The 21508-nt window shown below is 51.7% G+C and overlaps 9 protein-coding genes across 9 annotated transcripts; 3 read left to right on the top strand and 6 right to left on the bottom strand.

Moving 5' to 3' along the window:
• Positions 1–153: 153 nt before the first annotated feature.
• EDD37DRAFT_84297 (class I glutamine amidotransferase-like protein) lies at positions 154–1491 on the bottom strand. Its single transcript, XM_062820342.1, has 2 exons — positions 1275–1491; positions 154–1223 (listed from the first exon to the last, which is right to left on the bottom strand). Exon 2 carries the CDS (start codon positions 1100–1102, stop codon positions 410–412), a length of 693 nt encoding a protein of 230 aa, XP_062676045.1. The 5' UTR covers positions 1103–1223; positions 1275–1491; the 3' UTR covers positions 154–409.
• EDD37DRAFT_84686 (uncharacterized protein) lies at positions 1466–3909 on the top strand. Its single transcript, XM_062820344.1, has one exon. The coding sequence runs from the start codon at positions 1830–1832 to the stop codon at positions 3888–3890; it is 2061 nt and encodes a 686-aa protein (XP_062676044.1). The 5' UTR covers positions 1466–1829; the 3' UTR covers positions 3891–3909.
• A 1-nt stretch (position 3910) lies between these two features.
• EDD37DRAFT_83962 (AFG1-like ATPase-domain-containing protein) lies at positions 3911–6517 on the bottom strand. Its single transcript, XM_062820339.1, has one exon. It carries the CDS (start codon positions 6321–6323, stop codon positions 3930–3932), a length of 2394 nt encoding a protein of 797 aa, XP_062676043.1. The 5' UTR covers positions 6324–6517; the 3' UTR covers positions 3911–3929.
• On the bottom strand, positions 6497–9121 carry EDD37DRAFT_618739 (uncharacterized protein). The gene is made up of 2 exons (XM_062815828.1): positions 8912–9121; positions 6497–8827 (listed from the first exon to the last, which is right to left on the bottom strand). The coding sequence occupies exons 1-2, from the start codon at positions 9055–9057 to the stop codon at positions 6712–6714; spliced, it is 2262 nt and encodes a 753-aa protein (XP_062676042.1). The 5' UTR covers positions 9058–9121; the 3' UTR covers positions 6497–6711.
• A 357-nt stretch (positions 9122–9478) lies between these two features.
• On the bottom strand, positions 9479–10340 carry EDD37DRAFT_83880 (uncharacterized protein). The gene is made up of 4 exons (XM_062820336.1): positions 10320–10340; positions 10203–10242; positions 9853–10148; positions 9479–9796 (listed from the first exon to the last, which is right to left on the bottom strand). Exons 3-4 carry the CDS (start codon positions 10099–10101, stop codon positions 9503–9505), a joined length of 543 nt encoding a protein of 180 aa, XP_062676041.1. The 5' UTR covers positions 10102–10148; positions 10203–10242; positions 10320–10340; the 3' UTR covers positions 9479–9502.
• Positions 10341–11767: 1427 nt separating this feature from the next.
• EDD37DRAFT_83917 (salicylate hydroxylase) lies at positions 11768–13418 on the bottom strand. Its single transcript, XM_062820337.1, has 2 exons — positions 12467–13418; positions 11768–12416 (listed from the first exon to the last, which is right to left on the bottom strand). The coding sequence occupies exons 1-2, from the start codon at positions 13303–13305 to the stop codon at positions 12020–12022; spliced, it is 1236 nt and encodes a 411-aa protein (XP_062676040.1). The 5' UTR covers positions 13306–13418; the 3' UTR covers positions 11768–12019.
• Positions 13419–13875: 457 nt separating this feature from the next.
• EDD37DRAFT_83873 (uncharacterized protein) lies at positions 13876–15318 on the bottom strand. Its single transcript, XM_062820335.1, has one exon. The coding sequence runs from the start codon at positions 14827–14829 to the stop codon at positions 14002–14004; it is 828 nt and encodes a 275-aa protein (XP_062676039.1). The 5' UTR covers positions 14830–15318; the 3' UTR covers positions 13876–14001.
• A 705-nt stretch (positions 15319–16023) lies between these two features.
• EDD37DRAFT_618731 (S-malonyltransferase) lies at positions 16024–17899 on the top strand. The gene has a single exon (XM_062815827.1). The coding sequence runs from the start codon at positions 16246–16248 to the stop codon at positions 17401–17403; it is 1158 nt and encodes a 385-aa protein (XP_062676038.1). The 5' UTR covers positions 16024–16245; the 3' UTR covers positions 17404–17899.
• A 439-nt stretch (positions 17900–18338) lies between these two features.
• EDD37DRAFT_573301 (ring finger and CHY zinc finger domain-containing protein 1) lies at positions 18339–21300 on the top strand. Its single transcript, XM_062814366.1, has 2 exons — positions 18339–18527; positions 18672–21300. The coding sequence occupies exon 2, from the start codon at positions 18718–18720 to the stop codon at positions 20902–20904; it is 2187 nt and encodes a 728-aa protein (XP_062676037.1). The 5' UTR covers positions 18339–18527; positions 18672–18717; the 3' UTR covers positions 20905–21300.
• Positions 21301–21508: the final 208 nt, after the last annotated feature.

Genomic DNA, 21508 nt, shown 5'->3' with positions numbered 1-21508 from the left:
CGAGCAGTGATGAAGAAGGCCAAGCACGAGATTTGATTTGACACCATGGAAATTGCTTGCAGCCGGTCTTATTCCACCTTGGAACCAAGCTCATCCAGCGGATGGTTATTCGCTGACCATGATTGAGAGAAAGGGTTCCTTGATGAGATTGACTATCTACGGAAAGTGCCCAGGGTCAAGAGAGAAGTTGTGATGGTGAAAAAAGGTACAAATGGAAACTTCCAATTGTCGGCCCGTCTTTTGCATTCAGGACGCTGCAATGTCTTCGGGTTACAATCGGGCATTATGGACCTGACATTTCACAATATTGCAGCAGATGCTACTCAACCTCGCGTAATGGAAACATGAGACGAGTTTCATTCTGTATGATGGCTGACTTCACCCCCAATGTGCCAGCATAGTCACATTTCTACGTGGAAACGTCGATTCCAAAAGGATCGTTAGCTGGATCCTCGTGCACCCTATACTCCATCCATCCCGCGATATCTCGAACGATTTCCTCTCCATGAATATGTTTCACGAAAGCAAACATCAAGTCTATACCCGATGCCACACCGGATGACGTCCATATGTTCCCGTCCACCGTCCATCGCGCCCTAGGCTGCCATTGGACCGATGGCCGCCATTGAGGAATGACCTCCCACGCCCCCTTGAACAGTGTAGCGTTCTTGCCGTCTAGGAGCCCACTCTGAGAGACGATGCCGGAGCCGGTACAGACTGTCAACAGGTATTGGAGCTTCGGATATCTTTCCAGGACGAATTTGACAATGGGGTCGACCACGGCTGAGTTCGGCTGGCCCTGTCTCGCGGGATCGAAGGAGCCCATTCCGCCTGGTACAATCAGGACATCTAGCTCCGGCGCACTCTCAAAAGTGTGCGTTGGCTGCAAAGTCTGTGAAGTGGTGAAGGGCGCCATGCCCATGTTGGCGGGCCACTCTTTGGGAAAGGTTGACTTTGGTTGGGTATCCTCGGCGATGAGTGACAAGCTGACTCCCTCCGTACGAGTTGACAGTACGTTCAAGACGTCAAGAGGTCCGCAGACATCGATGAGCTGGAAGCCATCGTACAGAATCATGCCGAATCGTTTGGGTGGGTTCGCCATGTTGGCTGGCTTCTTGGACTGTTGACGACTGAATGAGGCACCAATTGCTGTTAATGTATTCTTCGAGAATGGAACAGGAGAAGCCGCGATGTTGAGAGTAGTGCCCAAGCAAAGAACTCAGCTTTAAGTACATGTCAATTCACGGAACCCACGGTGCAAGAAGCATCCTCACGGCGCTTATCTTCTGTGCTCTCTCCCGTGACTTCTTCATGCTTGTTACCTGCGATATGTGCATGGAGCAAGTCCTGGTCAAGCGAGTCACAGGAAGCAGAACCTGCTCGTTTATCACGACCAGCCGGTATCTACCTCTCCCAAAGGTTACAATTCCCATGGGGAGTTCTCAAGCAATATGGCGCATATGATCGCTGAATACGTGGCATGTGCCGGATAATCGTCAAGGAGTACTCGGTCCAGCGGCTTGACGGTGTCTCGAGGGGTACTGAGAATACGAATATATCTCGGTATTGGGGGCCAATCGCAACACCTCACGGCTCAGTGGGCAGCGACATTAAAACTTTACCGGAGTGTTACCTGGTTATCGTTCTTCCGCCCTTTCGATCGCATCTCCACCGAACGACCTGCTTTCTTCTCACTCACACACGATAACGACTAGATACTCCGGCCCATACCACTGTTCCGATTTCGTCTGCAGATGGGCCTCGACGGCATCGATGGCGGTTATCAAGAGTAATCTGCAACCGGTCCTGACTGATTTGGCAGATGCACGATGTCCACCGTCGCCGGGAGGATCAAGAAGGTAGAACGTGCGTGCAAACCCTGCAGAGACCTCAAGGTCCGCTGTCTACCTTGCGTTGAGCGAGATGACATCTGCCAAAAGTGCAAACGTTCCGGTGCGCGCTGTGTCTTGGAGGACCCGAAACCGCGGAAGAAGCGCAAGACCAACAATGACCGTGGCAGCGTATTGGCCTTGCAGGCCAAGGTGGCCGAGTTGAAAGCTCAGCTCGAGGAGAGAAAGGCCAGCAGTCAAGGCGACACAGCCACCGGACCCTCCAATGTGCCACTTGTTGGCACAGCTAACACTGCCACCATTTGCAGTGATGATTCGAGGAGTCAAGATGCGATGCCAGATTGGTCTCAATATCCGAGCAACGCCCAAGACTCCTGCGATGGGCATTGTCCATCTTCAAAGAGCGTTGTCGGTGAACTCCTCCGAAGCGGTCAACTGATGCAAACCGCTGCAGCGTCATATCTTTCTGGATATCGACATATGTGCACATATTTTCCCTTTGTCATCTTAGCAGACGATGCCAGTATTGAACAACTCATGCACTCTCAGCCATTCTCTCTACATGCCATACTCGTGGTCTCCTCAGGCGACAACGAGGACTTGCAGACCACGCTCGAGAAGAGCTTTCGCGAGGAGCTATTGAGGGCAGTCATGTTTGATGGAAAGAACAACATCGACTTGCTCCAAGCGTTGGTGGTGTACCTCGCTTGGTACCATTTCTTCTACATCCCTATGAAGCAGCAATTCTACCAGATACTCCAGATTGCCATCGGCATGTGCATTGACATGAAACTGGATCGCCCTCCAGAAAGGGCTACTGCAAGGAAAATGGGCCTCGAGGAGAGCCACGAAGATGACAATTTGTTAGGCGACACCTCAAGTGAGCAGTACTACAGCAAAGCCGCCAGACGAGCATACATTGGATGCTACTGCATATCAACGGCCGCATCATGGGTATGGTGCAAGCCGAATAATTTCCCCTACAATGACTACCTCGTGCAGTGCGCACGATCACTTTCGGACGATCCGGAGAATGCCACGGATGCAATGATCTTGCCCCTCCTGCAGACGCAAGTACTTGGGAATGAGTATCATAAGGCCTACCTGCACGCCAACTTCGCCCAACCCTCAGCACTATCGGAATCTACCATGGCAGCATTCCAAGCAAAGATGGAGGACAACCAGTCGACTACTCCTTCCGAATGTTGGCCGGTCGATCTAGCGCGCCTGTATGCAGCATCGTATGGCCACGAGATGGACCTTCTAAACCCCTGCGTGGACAGGGCCCACAGCCCGACTAGATCAGACGAGACGATGCCCCTAACGTCGAGTCGCCGCGACTGCCTGACATACTGTCTCCATTCCGCTGCGAAACTCTACGAAACATTCCTATCACTTCCCTACGAGGAATATGCAAAGCTATCAGTCCTTCAGTGGTGGGCAATTGTCTGTGACACGGCATACCTTTACCGTTTGTGCCTTGGGATACCGCAACTGCCAGAGTGGGACGTGGCAGACGCCCGTGAGGTTGCGAAGCTGGAGATCTATCTCGACCTGCTTTGCTACCGTTTAGTTAGCGCGACTGGATCGACGCTTGAAAAGCCCACAGGGCGAGATCTGTACTCTTTGCTATGCCCAATCTTCACGAACGTGAAGCGCAGCTATGAGAGGCTGAAGGAGCTGCCCAAGACGATGAGCGCGAGTGATAAACGGCCAGTTCATGCTGATGCATTTTCCGCAGGGCAAGCAAAGGCGGTCCCGAAACCGAAATTAGCCACGCATCCTAGTCACTGCCCAGCGTTCAGATACACCTCGCGCGCAGATGAGATTGGCTTGGGGCCAGCTGCGCAGGAAGGAAATCCCACGGAGACGTCGACAGTGTCAGATATTGATGTGTTTTTGAACTCTAGCTTGTTCGATGGCGACAATGCTTGGCTTGGAGATATGCCATCGCTGGATCTAAGTCCGTTTAACGTGGATGATCCTTGTTTCATTGCCACCGGACCACATGAGCCTCGTGACACGGCCATGGAGCCATGAGGCAGACATTCTTTCGCTATGCAAAAGCAACGTCCGAATTTACCGTTTCTTTCGTTCCTCGTCACTTCCCTTGCCTGTCTCACCATTCTCCTCGTTGTATGCGTCTGTCCCTTTGCCCCATTGTCCAGCTTTCTTTCCCCATTTCATCATTCCCCAAGCATGTTGGAAACCAAACTTCGGCGGTGGTGATTCCGCCGTGCGATAGGGCGATGCACCATGTCGAAACAATGAACTCGTTCTCGGGTCATTGCCTTCGTCATGTCCACTCACAACGCCCATACCTGACTGAACAATACCCACTTCAGAGCCTTTTGCTCTCTGATCCTTGAACGACTCCCACGTCCGTCCCTGACGATCAAGCGGCCGCCACCATCTCTTCTCATCCATATCATCCATCACGGCTAGCCGCTCATCCCACCACCGTCGTCCACACATTTCCCACAACCGACTCCTCGCCCGCTTATACGCGAACCGCTCATCCTCCCCAGTCAACACGCCCGTGGACGTAAAATCCGGACCAATGGCCTGTCTCGCCACTGCGTCCTCAACATCGGAGTTCGACATCCCACGACCCCGTCCATTCCCATATGTAGGCCCAAAATCAGCATCCTCATCCGCCAGCACGGATCGACGCGAGGAGTCAAGCAGCGACGCAGTAAAGGCCTGTTGTTGCAGGCCAGCATCCCGCTCATTCCGCCCCGCGTATATCGACACGTTCGGGCGGAACGGCGCCGTCGAATCCTGATACATCTCGGAAAACGCTTCGGAGGTGATACTATCGGACTCCTCGACGTCATGTACGCCCGCTCTCCGCCTCGTCTCTGGAAAGAACAATTTATCAGGCGGAGCAGCCGCTTCGATCAGTAATCGACAGCGAGCCTCGTACAGGGCATCGAGAAGGGTGATGAATCGACGCGCCTCATTTTTCTGGATGGAGGTCAGAACAGGCACGTCGGCGATGATGAGCGTGTGGAATGTCGAGCATAGAGACACATAGTCTGCTGGACCGAGGTACGTGGCGCACAAATCTGAGAAACTAGACTTCAGAATGCCGCCGTGCGTCGCGCGTAAGTGCAACGGGCGTGCATACACGGTCAACGTAGTTGACGTCCATGTATCTGATGGGTTGAGCGTGCGTAGGTCCGTAGCAAAGGACCCAGACGGTGACGATGGGACAATAACGTGGTAGTGAGGCGGCGAGTCTGCGGACAGTCCGTCATCTTCTGTGCTGACGGCAGTCGTTGTCGTCGTAGTAGTTGCCGTCGCTGTTGTTTTGGTAGTGGTTGATGTCGTCGTCGTCCTCGTTGTCGAAACAGACACTCCTTCCGTCTCCACTGACTCTGCCTCCGACCCCGACACATATCCCTCGTCACTGATCCCCTCGACATCCTGATCCTGCTCACCTACCTCATCATGATAAATCTCCCTCCTCCAATCCCTCTCCCCCTCCATCTCCCAAACCTCACATCTCGCCCTCAACACATCAAGAAACATCCCAAAATCAGACCTCGCACTCTTCTCCCCTTCACTCGCCCTTCCAAGTCCCCATCCTAACCCAAACAGCCCTCCACCACCGCTAAACCGTCTCTTCAGTTCCGAAAACTCAATCCCCGCAGCCTTACTCAACTCCTCGGGCATCCGATTCGAACTCGCCACCAGCACACCCCCCAGATGGAAGAAACTCGTAAAGAACCCGCCAACAAGCTTACTCGCAGTCCGATCCGGCATCTGGAATTCATCGAGGAACAATATCGGACTGTCACACACAGTGTCCCGCGCCAGCCGTAAGACAACATGCTCGTTTTCGGAGGTCGCTCGACCGAACAAACTCGGTCGGGCTTCAATCTGTTGCAGTCTAGCAAGCTCAATCCGCCGAAAGACATCGAGCATGAACGTGTTATAGTGCCACCGGCGTTTCTTGCGTGAGGGTAACGACTCGTAAAGTAAATCGAGGAGCATGGATTTTCCGCGCCCGACTTCGCCGTAGAGTAACATGCCCCGTGGGGAATCGATTGACAATGCTGAATCGTGTAAGGGGAGGGTCCGTGTCAATGCTAATGTCGATGATGAATTCGATGCTCGGGCTAATAACGACGACAGGACTCCGCCTCTGCTTCCACGGTGTGGCCCCGAATCAGACCGGTGGTTGGACCTGGACCTCTGCTCGGCGCCATGCTCTCCAGCCTCAGGCTCGTCGTTGGTGCTCCTCGAACGCTTGACAGGAACACTCCGCCCAATCTTTTCAAGACGGTACCAATACTCGACCTCCGGAGCGTAGTCCTTGAGCCGGAAATAAAGTTTCTGTAGTTGCAGTGCGAGACGGTGCTGCGCGGGGTCGGGCTTGATTTTTTTGGTCGCGACGAGGGCGCGGTAGAGTATCAACGGGTTGGTGATACTTAGACTGAGATTTTGGGGTGGAAGAGGTGGTGGCATGTCAATGTCATTGACCAATACAACAACGCTTGATGAATATTATGACCACGCCAGTCAGAACACCGCAGGGGTCAGAACAATTGAAAGAAATGGTGCTTTGCAGTACTCGTTTCTCATAGCATGCAGTCGTAAAAGAGCGGATTGTTAAAGATCAATGCATACAAGGTGAAGTTCCCAGGTTGGAATGATATCATTTGATTGGGGTATCTCAAGGACGAAGCCATATGAACCATCGTGGCACATATGCTCCGCCAAAGCTCATATTCATGACTTGCTGATTTTCGAAGCCAGGACTCTACTCAACACAAACCAACAAGAACAGGCTCTTCGAGAATGACAATTACTGGTGGTCGCCATCGTCTTCTGGTAGTACCGACTCGCAGCGAAATCAGTCATCAACATCAAGGCTCTCCACGCTCCGCTCAAGACCTGTATCTTGCAGGCTTGAAGTCGTGCTTGCCATCTTCCGCAACCTGCCTTTCGCCGCAGATCTCTTCTTGGGCCGACTGCCTCCATCGGTAGAACTAGGCGGAGGTGCATCCATGATCCATCTGACAATAGCTTCTGCTCTTTCGGTCGTGACCGGATACTCCCTGCCATCTTCTTGAGCCCATCGCCTCGGTTTTCGGGCCGAAGCATTTGTGTCCAGGCCATTCCCGTCCGCGCCACTTTCCGGCATCTTGGCCCGACAGTACTCTTTCCTTGCCTCTTCTTCTTCGCGTCTAGCAGCTTTCAACTCGCGGGCTTTCAGGCTGGCCCTCATTGCTTCCTGATTCGCGGCTCGCTCGTCCGCAGGGGCTTGCTCGATGAGTTTCCCGTTGGCCACGCTCTCCTTATGAGGTTTGGGTTTGTGATGCCCATTCTGCCCAGGAAGTGGTGCCGGAGAGCATAGATCCTCCCAACTAGCAGACAGACCGAGCCAATTCTTTGACCTCCTCAGCACCTCGACCCAATCCGCTCTGGCAGGAGACCGCGCAGCAAGGAACACAGGGTACCCATCACAGACTCTCGCAATGCGCGCAGCCATATAGCCGTGTCGTAAATGCTCCTTGGTTGAGGTTTGGATAAGACAGTGGCACAAGAGAAGAGAGTGGAGGACGTCCGTCAGCAATGGATGGTAAGTAACTGCTTCAGAAAAATCCGGGAGTGAGAAAGTGTCAGTATCGAGACGTGCGCCTGGCTCAGGAGGATAGGGCGGCAGATCAGTGGGAGGCATTGCGGCAAATAGCGTGTTCAATGTGTAGATCGCTGGTTTTGGTATCTGAGGCAGAGGTTGCTTTTGCTGTCGGTCTTTCTGACCTTCGTATTTGACAAGTGCTTCTGACAGCGCAGAACCAGAATGCGCGTCGAGGTCGAGCAGTCTTTCGCTCCGCGATCGTCTTCCATTCCCGAAGTTCGTCGAGTTGACCTTTTCCAGGAAAGCCTCCGTGTACTCGGTCGAAAGGCCTGGAGTGTAGTCAAAATGCGACAGAAACGACACGTAGTCACGAAGGGCTCGTTTCGCGAAAGTCCGTACCAACTTTCGCGCATCAGCACTGTCCCGTGCTTGTTCTTTCTCAAGATATGAAGGAGCCTCGGGTGTCGAGCCACCATTATGCGATGCTCCGTTAAGATTGCTTTCACCTCTCGGAATGCCTCTCAAGGCTCGACCAATATTGTCGCATGCAAGGGTCAGATATGCATTTCCCCGATGGAAGAGAAGCTGCGGTTCCAGGCTGCTGGGCTGATCCTTCTCCTCGACACGACCATCAGACCGGTAGTCTCGGTTGATTTTCGCAGCGTCCTTGGCTAAAATGAGATCTCTCTGCTGATCCTGGTGTTGTGGATGGTATAGTCTGAACGTTTTCAACCCGTCAGTGCAATCTAGAGCCGCTCCTTCCAAGTCATCCTTGAACACACGCGCTACAGCTCTCGTCCTGTACGTTGACGCCTCCGTAGGTCTCTGGCGGATCACATCGCTCAGAGTATTTAGGTCTGTGTGTTGCGCCATGCACATCGAAGGTATCTTCTCGTGGAAGAAGTGAACGTATTCGGCGTCAGGATCCTGCTCGTTTCTCTGCAAGACGTGCTTTGCTACATCCTCCAAGGCCGACGCTGATTGCATTACAGCCACACTTGAAGCGATCTCGTCGAGACGGTATGCATGGGACAATTTCTGCGTAGCATGTTCCCTCATACGATGTTTTCGTTCGCGACTGAGTTTTGCATTCCCGCCCCCTCTTGATGAACCCAGCCCAAGTATTTCGGCGTCTGCTCCATAGAGCATTCCATTGTTCCCATTGAGTGAGTTGTGTAACGAAGCCGATGTGGTGCCATTGGCGGCGCGAACAGCCAGACTCGTGGCTTCGTCGATTAGTTTTCTGATCTTGACAAGGTCAAAGAATACTGCTGGGTCGACCGGTCTCGGGCGAGGAGAGTAGTAGTTGCTAAAGGCGAGACTCTCGAGGACTTCTGGAGGCAGGCTAAGCCATGGGCCATGGTAGGATGAAATGTATCGCCAATGTCTGTAACACCAATTAGTCCTGGATGCATTCCCACTCCCAACACACATGTCCTTAGTCTCGGATCCGGGGCATGGAGAGACGTACTTGTTGCGACATATCACCAGTGTGGGCGGCGCGGAAGGTGTAGATGTTGTAGTGGAGGGATTTTGACCATTCGTTCCTGATGAAACGTCTAATGTCTCATGTTCTGTAAGACCTTGCGCAGTGCCTTTCGGCTTCTTCTTCGTCATGATAGGTCTGGGGTAATCGTTGTCTGGGGCATTGCGCTTTGTTGGGCTGGCCCACACATTGTTTGCATTGGAGAGATTTATTGTGCAAGGTCGCGATGCGATCTGCGCGGTCAAAAATAACCCGAAACTCAACCTTTCGCCAATCGGATACTTCACTTAATGATGCGGAGCAATGTTATTTCACTGTTTATTGACTACGCGACAGGAAAGGTAAAGGAGAAGACGTAAGATATCGAACGAGAAGCCATTTGAGGCAGGAGCAATCAACGATGGCAGTAAGTTTATACGACGGCTAGGAGAAGCTAAGATTGTAACAGTCATTCCTTTGATTAGATCTGACTATCTTAAGACTGCAATTAAAAGGGCAATGCATGGATTGTATCCAGCACGCGTATGAATCGAAGAGTCGTTTTTGCCGTCAAGTCATCTTTCCAGACCCCATCATTTAGGTGACGGTGGTGCTGGTGGGGAAGATGACCTGGTAGCCAGTGTCCAAAGCCCAAGCGATGCTGTTGAATTCCAAGTTGGTCTGGTTGATTTGTCCGGCAGGGGTGATGGTGAAGAGGTTGAAGCCCTTGATCTCATACTCCTCGCTACCAATTCCAGTGAACTTCCAGTACCACAGAATCTTGTTGCAGTTGGCGACATCAATCTCGAGAGTGTTGATTCCAGTCACGGGAGGTGATTCGAGGACTCCGGTGATGTACGTATCCTTGCCGACAAAGGTTGCGGTTCCGAGCTATAACGTGTGTTAGCACTGGTGACTTCTCTCTGGCCTGCTTTCATTTGACTTACTGGCTGGCCCTCAAGCGACAAGATTGAGTCACTGATCTCGGTATAGTTGACATCGAGAAGTGCCTGAGCAGTGGTATTGGCAGTGGTGGGATCCGAGTGGGTGAGGATCGAAGCGTACTGGTTGACGATCGTCTCGGCTTGAGTTTGCGACAGGCAGTTTTGCCAGTCTGACCAGTCGCGGTTGCGGATAGCAGTGGCGGTGACACTGGAGGCCAGCGCAAGAGGCGCGATGATAGAAGAGAACTTCATCTTGGATCAGGCTGAAGATATGTATCGAGAACGGTGATGTGAAGCGAATGGGATATGAATGAGGTTCTGTAGCAACAAGAAGGAAAACCTTTCGCACCTACCAGCAGATGTCGACATCTTATAGCTGCATCAGGTACAGTTCTTTGCGCCATTCGACCTTGTCAGAACTCTTTCAAGATCACCGGCACCTTGCCCCTCATTCCAGACGGGAAATCTACCTGGTCATGCAAGGCACATGCGGATCAAATCATGAGAATGCCTGTTGGTGTGGCTGTAGGGTTCAACGCGGATTGGATTTGATCCAATGCAGTCAGCCCTTCCAGACGCAAACGGAAATGAGCTAGGAAATGATGGGTTTTCGATCGTGTGTTCCCGAAAGTGTAAAGAAATGGCATCCTAATGATGCGCAAGCCTTTGTCCTTCCTGTTTTGGCCAAAGAAGAGACCTCCGGGTCGCATTTAGGAATAAGCCGTCATCTCTACAAGATGGTGGTAGTTGTCATTGATCCAGCGCAGGTTCGCTCCCAACTCAGCATGAAGCTCAAGCAGACCGGTCCTATCGAGCTGAGAATCGAAGCTGCAACGATCCGAGGTATGCTGCGAGTCGTATAGAATCACCCCAATGAAAACCGAGAGCCTCAGCTGCTCGGTGGGACAGAAAGGTTCCCGTGGTATGTTGATCTCGACCGGATGCTGCATGAGCCGGGGAGGCCTTTCGAGGTACTGCAGCCTAGGAGGCTAGGGCCGGGGTGTTGGAAATGTAGAGGTCATCTATAGGACTGATATAGAGTTTTAAGAACCTTCTTGATGTCATGACTTGGATGTGGCTGCCGTTGCCCACGGGTTCCCCCTACCATGCCCCGAGTGCGGAGAAGGGCAAAGCGGCAAGGGGGTGACCAAACCTTGTAAAAATAACACAGACTCGATTGTTGTCAAGCGGGCCATTGTTGGCATTGTCTGTTATCATGAAGTTCGCGAGTTCGTGTGCGTACAAAATCGCGAGCATCGGTGGTCGTTGAGAAATGGAATCTATGCGAGCTGCTTTGATAAGCAGGCAAGCGAGGCCGCCAGCATTACACTAGCCATCCTGGCCATGGGATCTGGACTGTCAGAGCTGATCCTGACATCCGGAATGCTCGCGACAGGGCTTGCCGAGGTTCCCTCTCATCAGCATTGTCCCGTGTGTCTCACTCCCGGCTTTGTTATTCGTTGGAACCATCGTGCCAATTCATTTTCTCCTGCAAAGCCTGATCTCGCAAACTGAGAGGCGTGTGGAGGCTGTGCATCCTTAACCAGACTTTGCTTGTGTTGTAGACACCGGAGTACGGTTGACGCCCTTGGTGGAAATCATGTATAACGTTCTGGGGAAGAAATGTCGTGCGGAATTTCGATCTTGGTGGAAGTGATACATCCATCCCCTGCGTTGTTGTAGTGGAACCATGTCATAACGTGGCGCCCTTCGAAATCCAGACCGCGTAAATCGATCACCACATATCGCTCTGGGAAGCCGTCACGTAGCCTCGTGTCATCCTAACAAGGTCTCTTTCGCCGATGTTCCCATCTCACACTTCTCCACGGTCATCCACGTCAATCCCGTCCCAGAGACCTTGCACCACTACGTATGATCGTATATCGCACATCCACTTTTGCCTATGGAGTTTTCGCTTGCTGACACCGTAGGTGCGTGTAGCCTGATCATGAGGATGATTTCAATGTTGTTTGTAAGGCCGCAACAATAACAAAATGTCTCACAGTGCAAGGGTGAGATGTCCGGATACTTTTGGTTTCCAATTTCTGTCCCAAGGCGTTGAGAAACATTGACGACATGGCATGTTGTAGTAATCTCCGTCATGCACATTCTGAATCAGGGCACAGGAGGCCTTATGGCATATGTGCTCTCGCAGGGTTAGAAGATGCAATTACTTGACCACATCTCTTATGCTGTCGTAGTCGTAGATCCAGGAGAGACCTGCGTCCGGGCCAAGCCAGAGAAAGTACGCCCACATAGTCCACTCTTTCAGGATCTGACGAAACGTGCTGACTGAGGATTTTCTCATGTCGCCACCTTTAGAAGTGAAGGCAAGAATCTTCTTTACACGTTCTTGCCTTGTGCTCTCCCACTTTCTCAGGACATTCAGATGATCAACATCCTTGTCGTTCAGAGATGCAAGGGTATCGGCCAGAGTGACAGCGTCTTCGTGAGCCTGAGCCGCTCCCTGACCTCCTGTAGGGGGCATCGCATGCGCTGCATCACCGACGAGAATGACTCTACCAGTCCTGCTCATCCACGAGGTAAGCTCGGGGACTTTATAGAAGCTTGCAGAGGATCAGCTTGATTCAAAATGCGAAAGGTCTCAAAGCCTTACGGCCACAGCATTAGACTTGACTCGTCGATGTTTTCAGAAGCAGCATGGACGAAGTGGGGCCAGTGTTCGTCTTGACGATGAGACTGCAGGGCCTTGTAGAGTGCTGGCCGGTCGGTTTGCAGCTGGCTCCATTCTTGTCGTGATCGATCATGACTTTCGACCGTGGCGAAGCATCCGACACGGTCACCAGTGTACGTACAGGGCATCAACATGAAGGAATTCAGCTTTCCCAAGATGAGACAAGGCATGTACATGCTCTGGCTCGACGAGGTTAATCTTGATCTCTCAAGTGATCCTCCGATGCCCATTTGCCCGCTGAACTTCGGGGTTGCGTTCGGCTGCAAGAAACTGCGAACTCGAGAATGAATCCCATCGGCACCAACCAGAAAATCAGCTTCCTCAGTATGGCCGTCCGCGAAAGTAGTAATAACCGTGGATCTATCAGTCTCCTCGATATTGATACATTTCGAGTTATACCGCAACTCGATGTCTCGTTCCCGAAGAACTTCAAGCAAGGTTTGACGTACGACGCCTCGGGAGATTCGTAATGCTTGATATCCATATTTATTCTGGCTTCCATTCAGTACAGTTCCAATTGGGCTTAAATTCCTAGATGATAGCATCTGTAGTTCTTCGTAGTTCCAGCCTTGCTTCGCTATCCGGTCATAGACGCCGACACGGTCAAGGACTCGGAGAGCGTTAGGGGCCAGGGCGACAAAACCACCGTCAAGAGCATCCTGACCACGTGCTTCGAAAATGGAGCAGCTGATGTTGTGTTGTTGAAGCGCAAGAGCAAGGAGCGGCCCACCAATACCGCCTCCAATGACGATAAGCTTCATCGTTGTTTTGGGTGTCGGTAATATACGGAGTATGACGGTTTTGCTTGTAAGTCTGGATTGCTGATGAGGTGGTGTGAGTGTCGGCAATTTGGTTATAATAACATGGAATGAAGCAGGTGGTCAAAGCTTGAGGTCATGGCCAATAAATAAGCCATTATTGGCCAGAGGCGCACCATCGTCAGCGTTGATAAGATTTGGCAAGTCTAGATCATTGTGAGAGGCTACCATGTTGCGTAGCAGCATAGTGGGATATGAGGACCAATGTGGTGCAACGGTCACATCCAGCATCAGCCACAACATTAATACAGTTTCGGGATGCACCTGGACAATCATGTCTAGGGACTCGTTTTCGAGGAAAGCGAGGAGGGCTATACCCAGGTTTCGGCGCTCGCATCGTATCCGTTCTCAAAGAAGTAAACGCTGCCGAATAAAGTCAAGAGTGTAGCTTGGCCCTTTCGACCGTCCAGATTCACAGGGTAGCAATGCTTAACATAGAAAGGTTTCGCGCTCAGACCACTTGATGAAACACCTTCTGAAGTCGTCATTTCGTATCAGAATGGTCGGGAGTTGTTGTATGTTGTTCTCGCAAAAGGAATGGTCCATTATGCTGAACACCTGTCACAATTGCAACCAACAAACTCGTTTCGTCGTCATATCTCCGTCTAGCCAACTCAAGGGAGAGAGATCGGACGGGTTCTATACAAGTCCTCCCATTGCGCCAAACACGGCGCCGGCGCCAGCAGCGTAAAGCATTCGGGGACAAGCGGTCCGTCGAGGGCCATCATTACCCACCTGGACAAAGCCGCCGCTCGTGGAAGATGCAGTTGTAGTAACTGTAGTAGAGCCAGATGCAGTTCCAAACATGCTGCATTGTGTTTCTTTGAGATTATAACACCCTTCTGAGCTGAGGGAGCTACAAATGCTGCTTGCCGAGCTCAATACCGTTCCCGATGTACCTGCGACCGTGATGCCACCACCGAGTCCCGATATCGTGACGCCGTTTGCACCAGCAAGTGAAGCAAAACAGGAAGTCGAAGCAGTTTGGCAACTCGAATATGCGCTGGTACATAGAGCTGCATTGGCGTAGGACGTGGGGATGTAGACAAATGGATAGTAATTGTTTGGGACAGTTGAGCCACCCCCAGCGACCCCAGTGGTTGTGGTTGCGGAAGTGGTTGTACTCGTGGTGCTGGAAGTCGTCGTGGTGCCTTCCGAGCTACTAGATGTGGCAGAAGCAGTGGCTGTTCCACCTATTGTTCCTGTACATTTCGCGTTCGTCGGACAGCAAGCGATATGGCCAGCGTCATCCAAGGCACAGTTGGTGCCAGTTGGACAACATACGGAACTTGCGCCGAAGCCGGAGCATGCATTGTAGCCCGACCCGCATCCTGAGCGTTTGACTAGCAATTCATTGTTCGACAGTCCGAATAGAGATTCGGAGAATAGCGAGAAGCCATCGTTGGGATTGACCGCATGCGCAGTGTTGACAAGGACGACGAGGAGGAAGGCCGCTGCGGAGCGCATCGTAAGGGAATCGTGGGGACTCGCACAGGCCAGAGGTGGGCAAGGATCACCGCTGCGGCATTGGACCGGGTATCGCAACGACCAATGTTTATGGTGAGTTGATGGACAGAGGCGAATAACTTACGGCGTCTGTGCCGCTTTCATGTATATGAGTTTATAAGAACACTGGTAGTATGAACCCAAGAAAGAAGCGACCTCTACAGTCTCTAGCAACAAGAAGTCGGTCTAGGTGTCGTGAGTGCTGGCACTGCGACAATGGTTTTCGAAACCGTTCTGTGCTGGCAGGGCAACGACACAACGTCACTCGGCTATTTCTTTATCTGCCCAGCACTGTGGAAAGTTTTATTTTTATTCACTCCTACACAATTCGAGACTTGACCACAACTACTCACGATGCCCATGTGGGCTATACCTAGATCGCAGGCGACTCATGCGTTGTGATTCGCGGGTCTTACCATGCGACTGGATGGAGATCAATGCGCAGGTAAGAGGCCTCTTGTGTTTTCCTTGTCCTCATCGAAATGATGTTTGAAACGTGAATTCTGCAATTCTGAAAGGGCCTCCAATGGTCTAAAATGCGGACAATCTCATTTACACTTCTCTGATCATGTTCTTGTTCATATCCTATATTCCGCCCGTCGTGGAGGACCTCCGGCTGACGCGCGTTTCAATACAGACCTTGACCAGGTGTCTCTGCTACCAGGCGGCTTGTTTTGGCGTCGGAATTGATGTTGCTCTCGTTTGAGATTTTTCCGTTCAACCACGAAGAGAATTCCCGCTTCGTGAACAGGTATCTCGGCGTCAAATGGTTTTCGAGAACCGCGTGACTTGTTAAGTGGCTCTACGTTTCTAGAACACGCATCCAGGAGCTACATAGGAGCTGCCGATGGCTTCTAGTCGGATCTCTGTTGTGCGACCGACTGGAATCCGTATCAGGGTTGTCACCCCCTATGCCCCTTGTACCTCGTAGACCGTCGGGGTGTTGAGGCGTGTCTTCTAGACTAGGCATGGCCGTGGGCTGGTGTCCAACTATATGATATCGTAGAGGAAAACAATCTTGCTACTTTAGTATCAAGATGAATGAATATAAGTGCTATGTTGACAGACACAAGCCAATGTGGGGGAGGATGGTTTATTCCGTACCTAGGTACAGTAGGTACACCACATTCCCACGCTCCCACCCCGAGGATCTCCGCAAAAAGAAGCTCTCCGCGTATCTCTCGGGTCGATGGAATCAATTCAGCATCTTCGTCTCCCGCATAGTCCAATCTCGAGACTCAATGTGAATGTCGGTAGAATTTGCAATTCGCATGCGATGTTAACATTCATTCAATCTCAATATCAACCTCATATCAATATGTGACCTGCTACCGATCAGTAGTCCACTCGTCTTACCTGCACCACCTGCTTCTCAACATGTATCGGCTCCCTCACAGAAGCCTTCCTGGCATCGCAGGATGCATCTCTCGACCGTCAAGATCATATGCCACCGAGACCGCACCTACTCTCCGGACCGCCCTCTTCTTCCCCGGGCATGGTGTGCAAAGAAAGGGCATGACAAGACCATGGGTCGAAGCATTCCCTCAGATATGTAAACCATTCTTGGAAGAGATGGATGACATCCTGAAATGCAAGCTCTCCACGATCATAGACGAAGGCCCGATACTGCAGCTAGACAAGTCCGAGAACGCCCAACCTGCCATCATGGCAGCATCCATCATGATCCTGCGGGTCCTTGAGAAAGAGTTTGGATTCAAGACGGACGAAACAGTCAACGTCACACTCGGCCATAGTCTGGGAGAATATGCAGCTCTGGTCGCCGCTGGTAATCTGGAATACGCGTATGCGCTCGACCTTGTCCGGAGACGTGGGGAAGTCTTCGGAGAATGCACAAGAAAAGCGAAAGAGGAATCCGGCGAAGATTTTGGCATGATCGCACTGGTGTGCGAAGCAGGGACACTAGACTCGTTGGTCGACAGCGTCAAAGAGTTCCTCAGCCACGGAACCGAAGGCACAAAAGATGACTCGAGTGCTTTGCCGGCCATCCAGCAAGTGTCCATTGCCAACCTCAATTCCAAGAATCAAATCGTCCTCAGCGGAAGTTTTCAGCGTATCCGAAACCTGCTGGTCCATATCCGCCATTTTGGAGGCCACGACCCTCGAGCCGTCGAGCTCAAGTCTCGATCAGCCTTCCACAGTCCCATCATGGAGCCTGCATATGAGTTTATGAGGAAGGCTTTGACTCCTGACAAAGTAATATTTCCAGGCCGAGTACCCTGTATCAGCAATATCACAGCCCGCCCCTTCGAGTCTAAGGAAGACCTCATACAAAACCTGTCATACCAAGCCGTAGGCACCATAAACTGGTGGGGCTCAATCAAGTACTTGGATAAACAAGCCGGCACTCGTCGATGGCTTGGTGTTGGTCCTGGAAAAGTGGGACGGAATTTGGTCTCTAAGGAAGTTGGACGCTCTTCCGCGAAAGGAGGCGGAGTCTGGTCCATCACTGAACCATCAGAAGTAGAAGCAGCTTTGCGAGACTTGGAAGCGACTGCCAAAGAAGACCTCCAGTGAATATTGGCGGAGGGCGAACGGCTTGGCATGAGAGAAGAACAACTCCTCCCCTGCGGCGAAGACCTGAAACAGCACAACAAGTACCCTGTGTCGATGGAGAAGACAACACCAGCTTGGACGAAATTGAAGGGCGATTTCATGGAAAGACCACCAAGAGAGACGTTGCGCCTCAGAAGCCAGCAGGCAACAATGTTCGGAGGACCATTGGAGGCTGTGTTTCCACTTACAGTGGCACCATAGCAGCAATCGTTTGGAACCGGGACGAAAATGCAAGTTTATTATTGCTATTCCCAAATTATGTTCCTAATCGCCCAAAACCCTCGGAGTGAGTTCAGGTCAAACTACTTGCCCCCGTGGCCTAGTCGAAAAAGTAGAAGGCGGCTCACTCCCAGGCGAGATCCGAGTTCGAACCCCCGACCGATCGATATTTACACGCACGTCCAGGTCCTCTCTGGGGTTCTACTTGAACTGACAAACTAGCATCGGGCTAGAAGGCGTGAGGACCTCGACTTACGACGGAAAAAACCTGCGAACCCGGTTTTCACTTACCATGACCCCTATACCAACAGGGCTCATGGCAAAGTTTTTGTTTTTTTAGGAATCTGGAGGGGTTGTGGCAATTGGACCTGGCTGCCGGGACTGTTTTGGCTGCCCGCCTACGCGTGATCATTGAGTACAATATTGGCGCGCAAGAAGGCTGCGGTTTGCGTCATGTCACAAAATACTCACACTACCAGGGTCATTCACACGTGAAAAAGTGGCAGAGTGCTCATATGTGGCAGCGTCTGCATATCAAGTCTCTATATTTATCTCTACTATGGTTCTACAGCTAGCCGGGAGTTGGTGGTACAATTGAACATCCCTGCACAGTATCGACCCTCGATTGAGCGCAATGCCGGTTACTACCCATAATGTCATTGCATGATCATGGCAAGCTTGTTGCTACCTTTTACCGTTGCATCTTATGACCGTATCTGACGAGGCTGAGTTCGATAGAGGCCAGCCTTGCTGACAAAGCGGCGGTATGTCCCCGGAGCACGTGTCACCAACTGGACTCGCTTCACATGTCACAAGCGCAGGCCAGAGTCATTTCAGCCACTCACCACCTGACAATCCATCACGACGTCAGTTTCTCTCTCTCCCTTGCTTTCCGATGCTACTCCTTTCCCCATATTCTCACCCTCTCTTTTGCGTGCCTTGCCCAGACCTACAGAAACCTTGGTCGTCTGCAAGCTTTCTCAACTTGACTACCACTCACGCGACTGCAGACTCTCTGACGACATCCTCGTAGCATGCCTACTCTCACCGGCTTCAATGAGTGAATATCTCCCTTCGTTCATTGTCGAACCCGTCCTGCGCCAAGCACGGCGATTCTCGAGGCTGAGCGCTGCAGAAGACTCGCCCTCGCCAGCACCAGGTTTTCTACCTGCTGTCCCGGACCTACAACGCTGGTACCCTACTCGCTTCTGGAACTCCTCCTCTCCCCCTCCTCTCGAAGAGCCCGAACCCGATAATAAAGAGACTACTGTGCAATCCATTACAAGGACAATACAGTTATGGGCGGCTCAGTTGAACTCTTTCGACCAAATCCCTTCTCCTACTCTCGAACCGATGGAGGATGATTTGGCACACGACGTCACCCAATTAGACAGCCGAGAGGAAAGCGAGTCCATCGAATTTCCACCTTTAGACCCAGAACCAGTACAGTTTTCTCGGCCTGTGGTACGGGAAGATCAACGTACAAGCAGTGAAACCTCGCTCAATCCTGCACAAGAATTGTCATACAGAGCAAGACGACTTCAAGAACACACAAGACCGCACTCTTTATCGGACCCATTAGCCGCAGTCCATCATGAGCTCACAATGTCGCGAGTGTCGGAAACTCGGCGGGAAGGTCATGGTAACCATGCTTATCGAAGGAGGGACGGATCAGGTGCCCTCCCAGAGGACGACGGGATGGGGCCTTTACGGCAGAAAATCTCTGGCGTATGGGCGGGCTCTGGTACAGCAGCGGAGAAATCGAAATTGGTTCATGGCCTCATGATGGAACGATATCAAACAGTTCAGGCCCTGCGTTCGCCGAAACAACTACCCTCGAAAGTCTTGAGCGCGCCACAACGTCCTGCTACTCCGAGTTCTATAATGTCCGGTGCGAGTCAGGAGGTTGTCTACAACCTGATCCCCGAAGACCTTGTGCCGACATATGCACCCCTGGACCCTGAACCTTCGCACGACGATATGGATACGACAGAAGAGGCTCATAGACCGGACCTAGGTTGCATTCACTATAAACGCAATGTCAAGATGCAGTGCAATACCTGCCAAAGGTGGTACACTTGCCGACTGTGCCACGACGAAGATGAGAACCACATCCTACCTCGTCGGGAGACGAAGCATATGCTGTGTATGCTCTGCGGTACACCTCAGCCTGTCGGGCAATTCTGCAAGATGTGCCACGTTCAAGCAGCATGCTATTACTGCGCTGTTTGTAAACTTTGGAGCAACGACCCGGCCAAGTCTATATATCACTGCGACGACTGTGGGATATGTCGCATTGGCGAAGGTCTGGGCAAAGACTTCTTCCATTGCAAGACTTGTGCAGCATGCATGTCGATACAGGCCGAGAGCACGCACAAGTGCATCGAGCGGAGCACCAAATGTGACTGTCCGATATGTGGCGAATACATGTTTACATCCAACAAGCCGGTAGCATTTATGCGGTGCGGTCACAGTATTCACGAAACTTGCTTTGCGGAATGGTGCAATGCCAGCTACAAGTGTCCTATATGTTCCAAAAGCATAGCCAATATGGAGAGTCAATTCCGCCGATTGGACCGACATATCGAAGAGCAACCGATGCCGGAAGAATACCGAGACAATCGAGCCTATGTCTTTTGCAATGACTGCAATAGCCGCAGCGTGACCAAGTATCACTGGCTGGGGTTGAAATGTGCTCTTTGCGATTCGTACAATACCACACAGCTGGAGTTGTTGGGCGCTGAACAGACGCCGCAACTTGAGCAAGAACAGGAACGAGCGCAGCAAGCTGGGATCAGTGAAGCAGCTATCACTGCCAGTCAGAATCACACTCCAATGGAGGAACTGACGCAGCCAGCGAATCTGACAAGGCCGGTGGCCGCCTCCGCTCTCAGCCCTATTGATACGGCGATAGGTGCACAATCTCCCGAAAGCCGGTCATCATGGCTATTGCCTCACTCGCCGACCGGGCGGTCCGCAAGGTCTATGTCTCCGGCGGTTGGCAGTTATTTTGGCACGGGTCAGCGACCTGCAGAGACGGTGCCAGTACCTCGACGAGGGACGACGCCACTTGATGACGATGACCATCTGGACTTCTGGGGCCGACCTAATTCCCCACCAAGGCATGAAGCTATGCAAGTCGAGTCTGAATCTGAATCTGGGAGTGACAGTGATCAATTGATGGAGGATGAAGATGATGGAGATGAGGAAGAAGATCTTATGGCTTTACCCGGACATAGATAGAAAAGCAAAGAGAGGGCTTGTTGCTGGCATGAGACATTACATGGAGCAAGATACACGCTTGGGAGCTTTACAGCAGGACACATCACGACACGAGTCAGGGACGAAGAGGTTACGAATGAAAAATGCATGGATTGTTTGGCATCTCATACTGCATGTGGAAATGGGCATTTGGTCTTTCTGGGTTGGGTTGGGATGAAAAGAATCACCGTGTACGATATTCTCATATCTGTTTCAACATCAACAATTTTGCGCGGCATAGCCCTGCGTAAATGTCGTCGGCATTCGAAGGAGGCATTGAGCGATTTGGAGATATCAGCAACTTGGTATACCAATTCATAAATTCTGATACCATGGTATAACACCTGCAATACTTAGTGTGTTGGAGAAGAGAGACCCTGATCATGGATTTTATACCACTTAACGCCGCTATGACCGAATCAGGAAGCTCCCTTTTCCATCCACCTTGGATAGCACCACTGGTGGCACGGCACAGTTACCGGTCGCCTTGTCCCACCCACCTCATGTGCTGCGGGGAAGCAGTTGAGGCGGTGATGGTGACGATGGTGCAATCCAATGGAGTGACATTTTAGGATAAATCTATCGG

The sequence above is a fragment of the Exophiala viscosa genome (genome assembly GCF_022695815.1).
Source record: "Exophiala viscosa unplaced genomic scaffold EDD37scaffold_1, whole genome shotgun sequence".
Taxonomy (NCBI): domain Eukaryota; kingdom Fungi; phylum Ascomycota; class Eurotiomycetes; order Chaetothyriales; family Herpotrichiellaceae; genus Exophiala; species Exophiala viscosa.
Note: the sequence above shows the minus strand (reverse complement) of the source record. Positions and strands in the feature narration are given on the sequence as shown.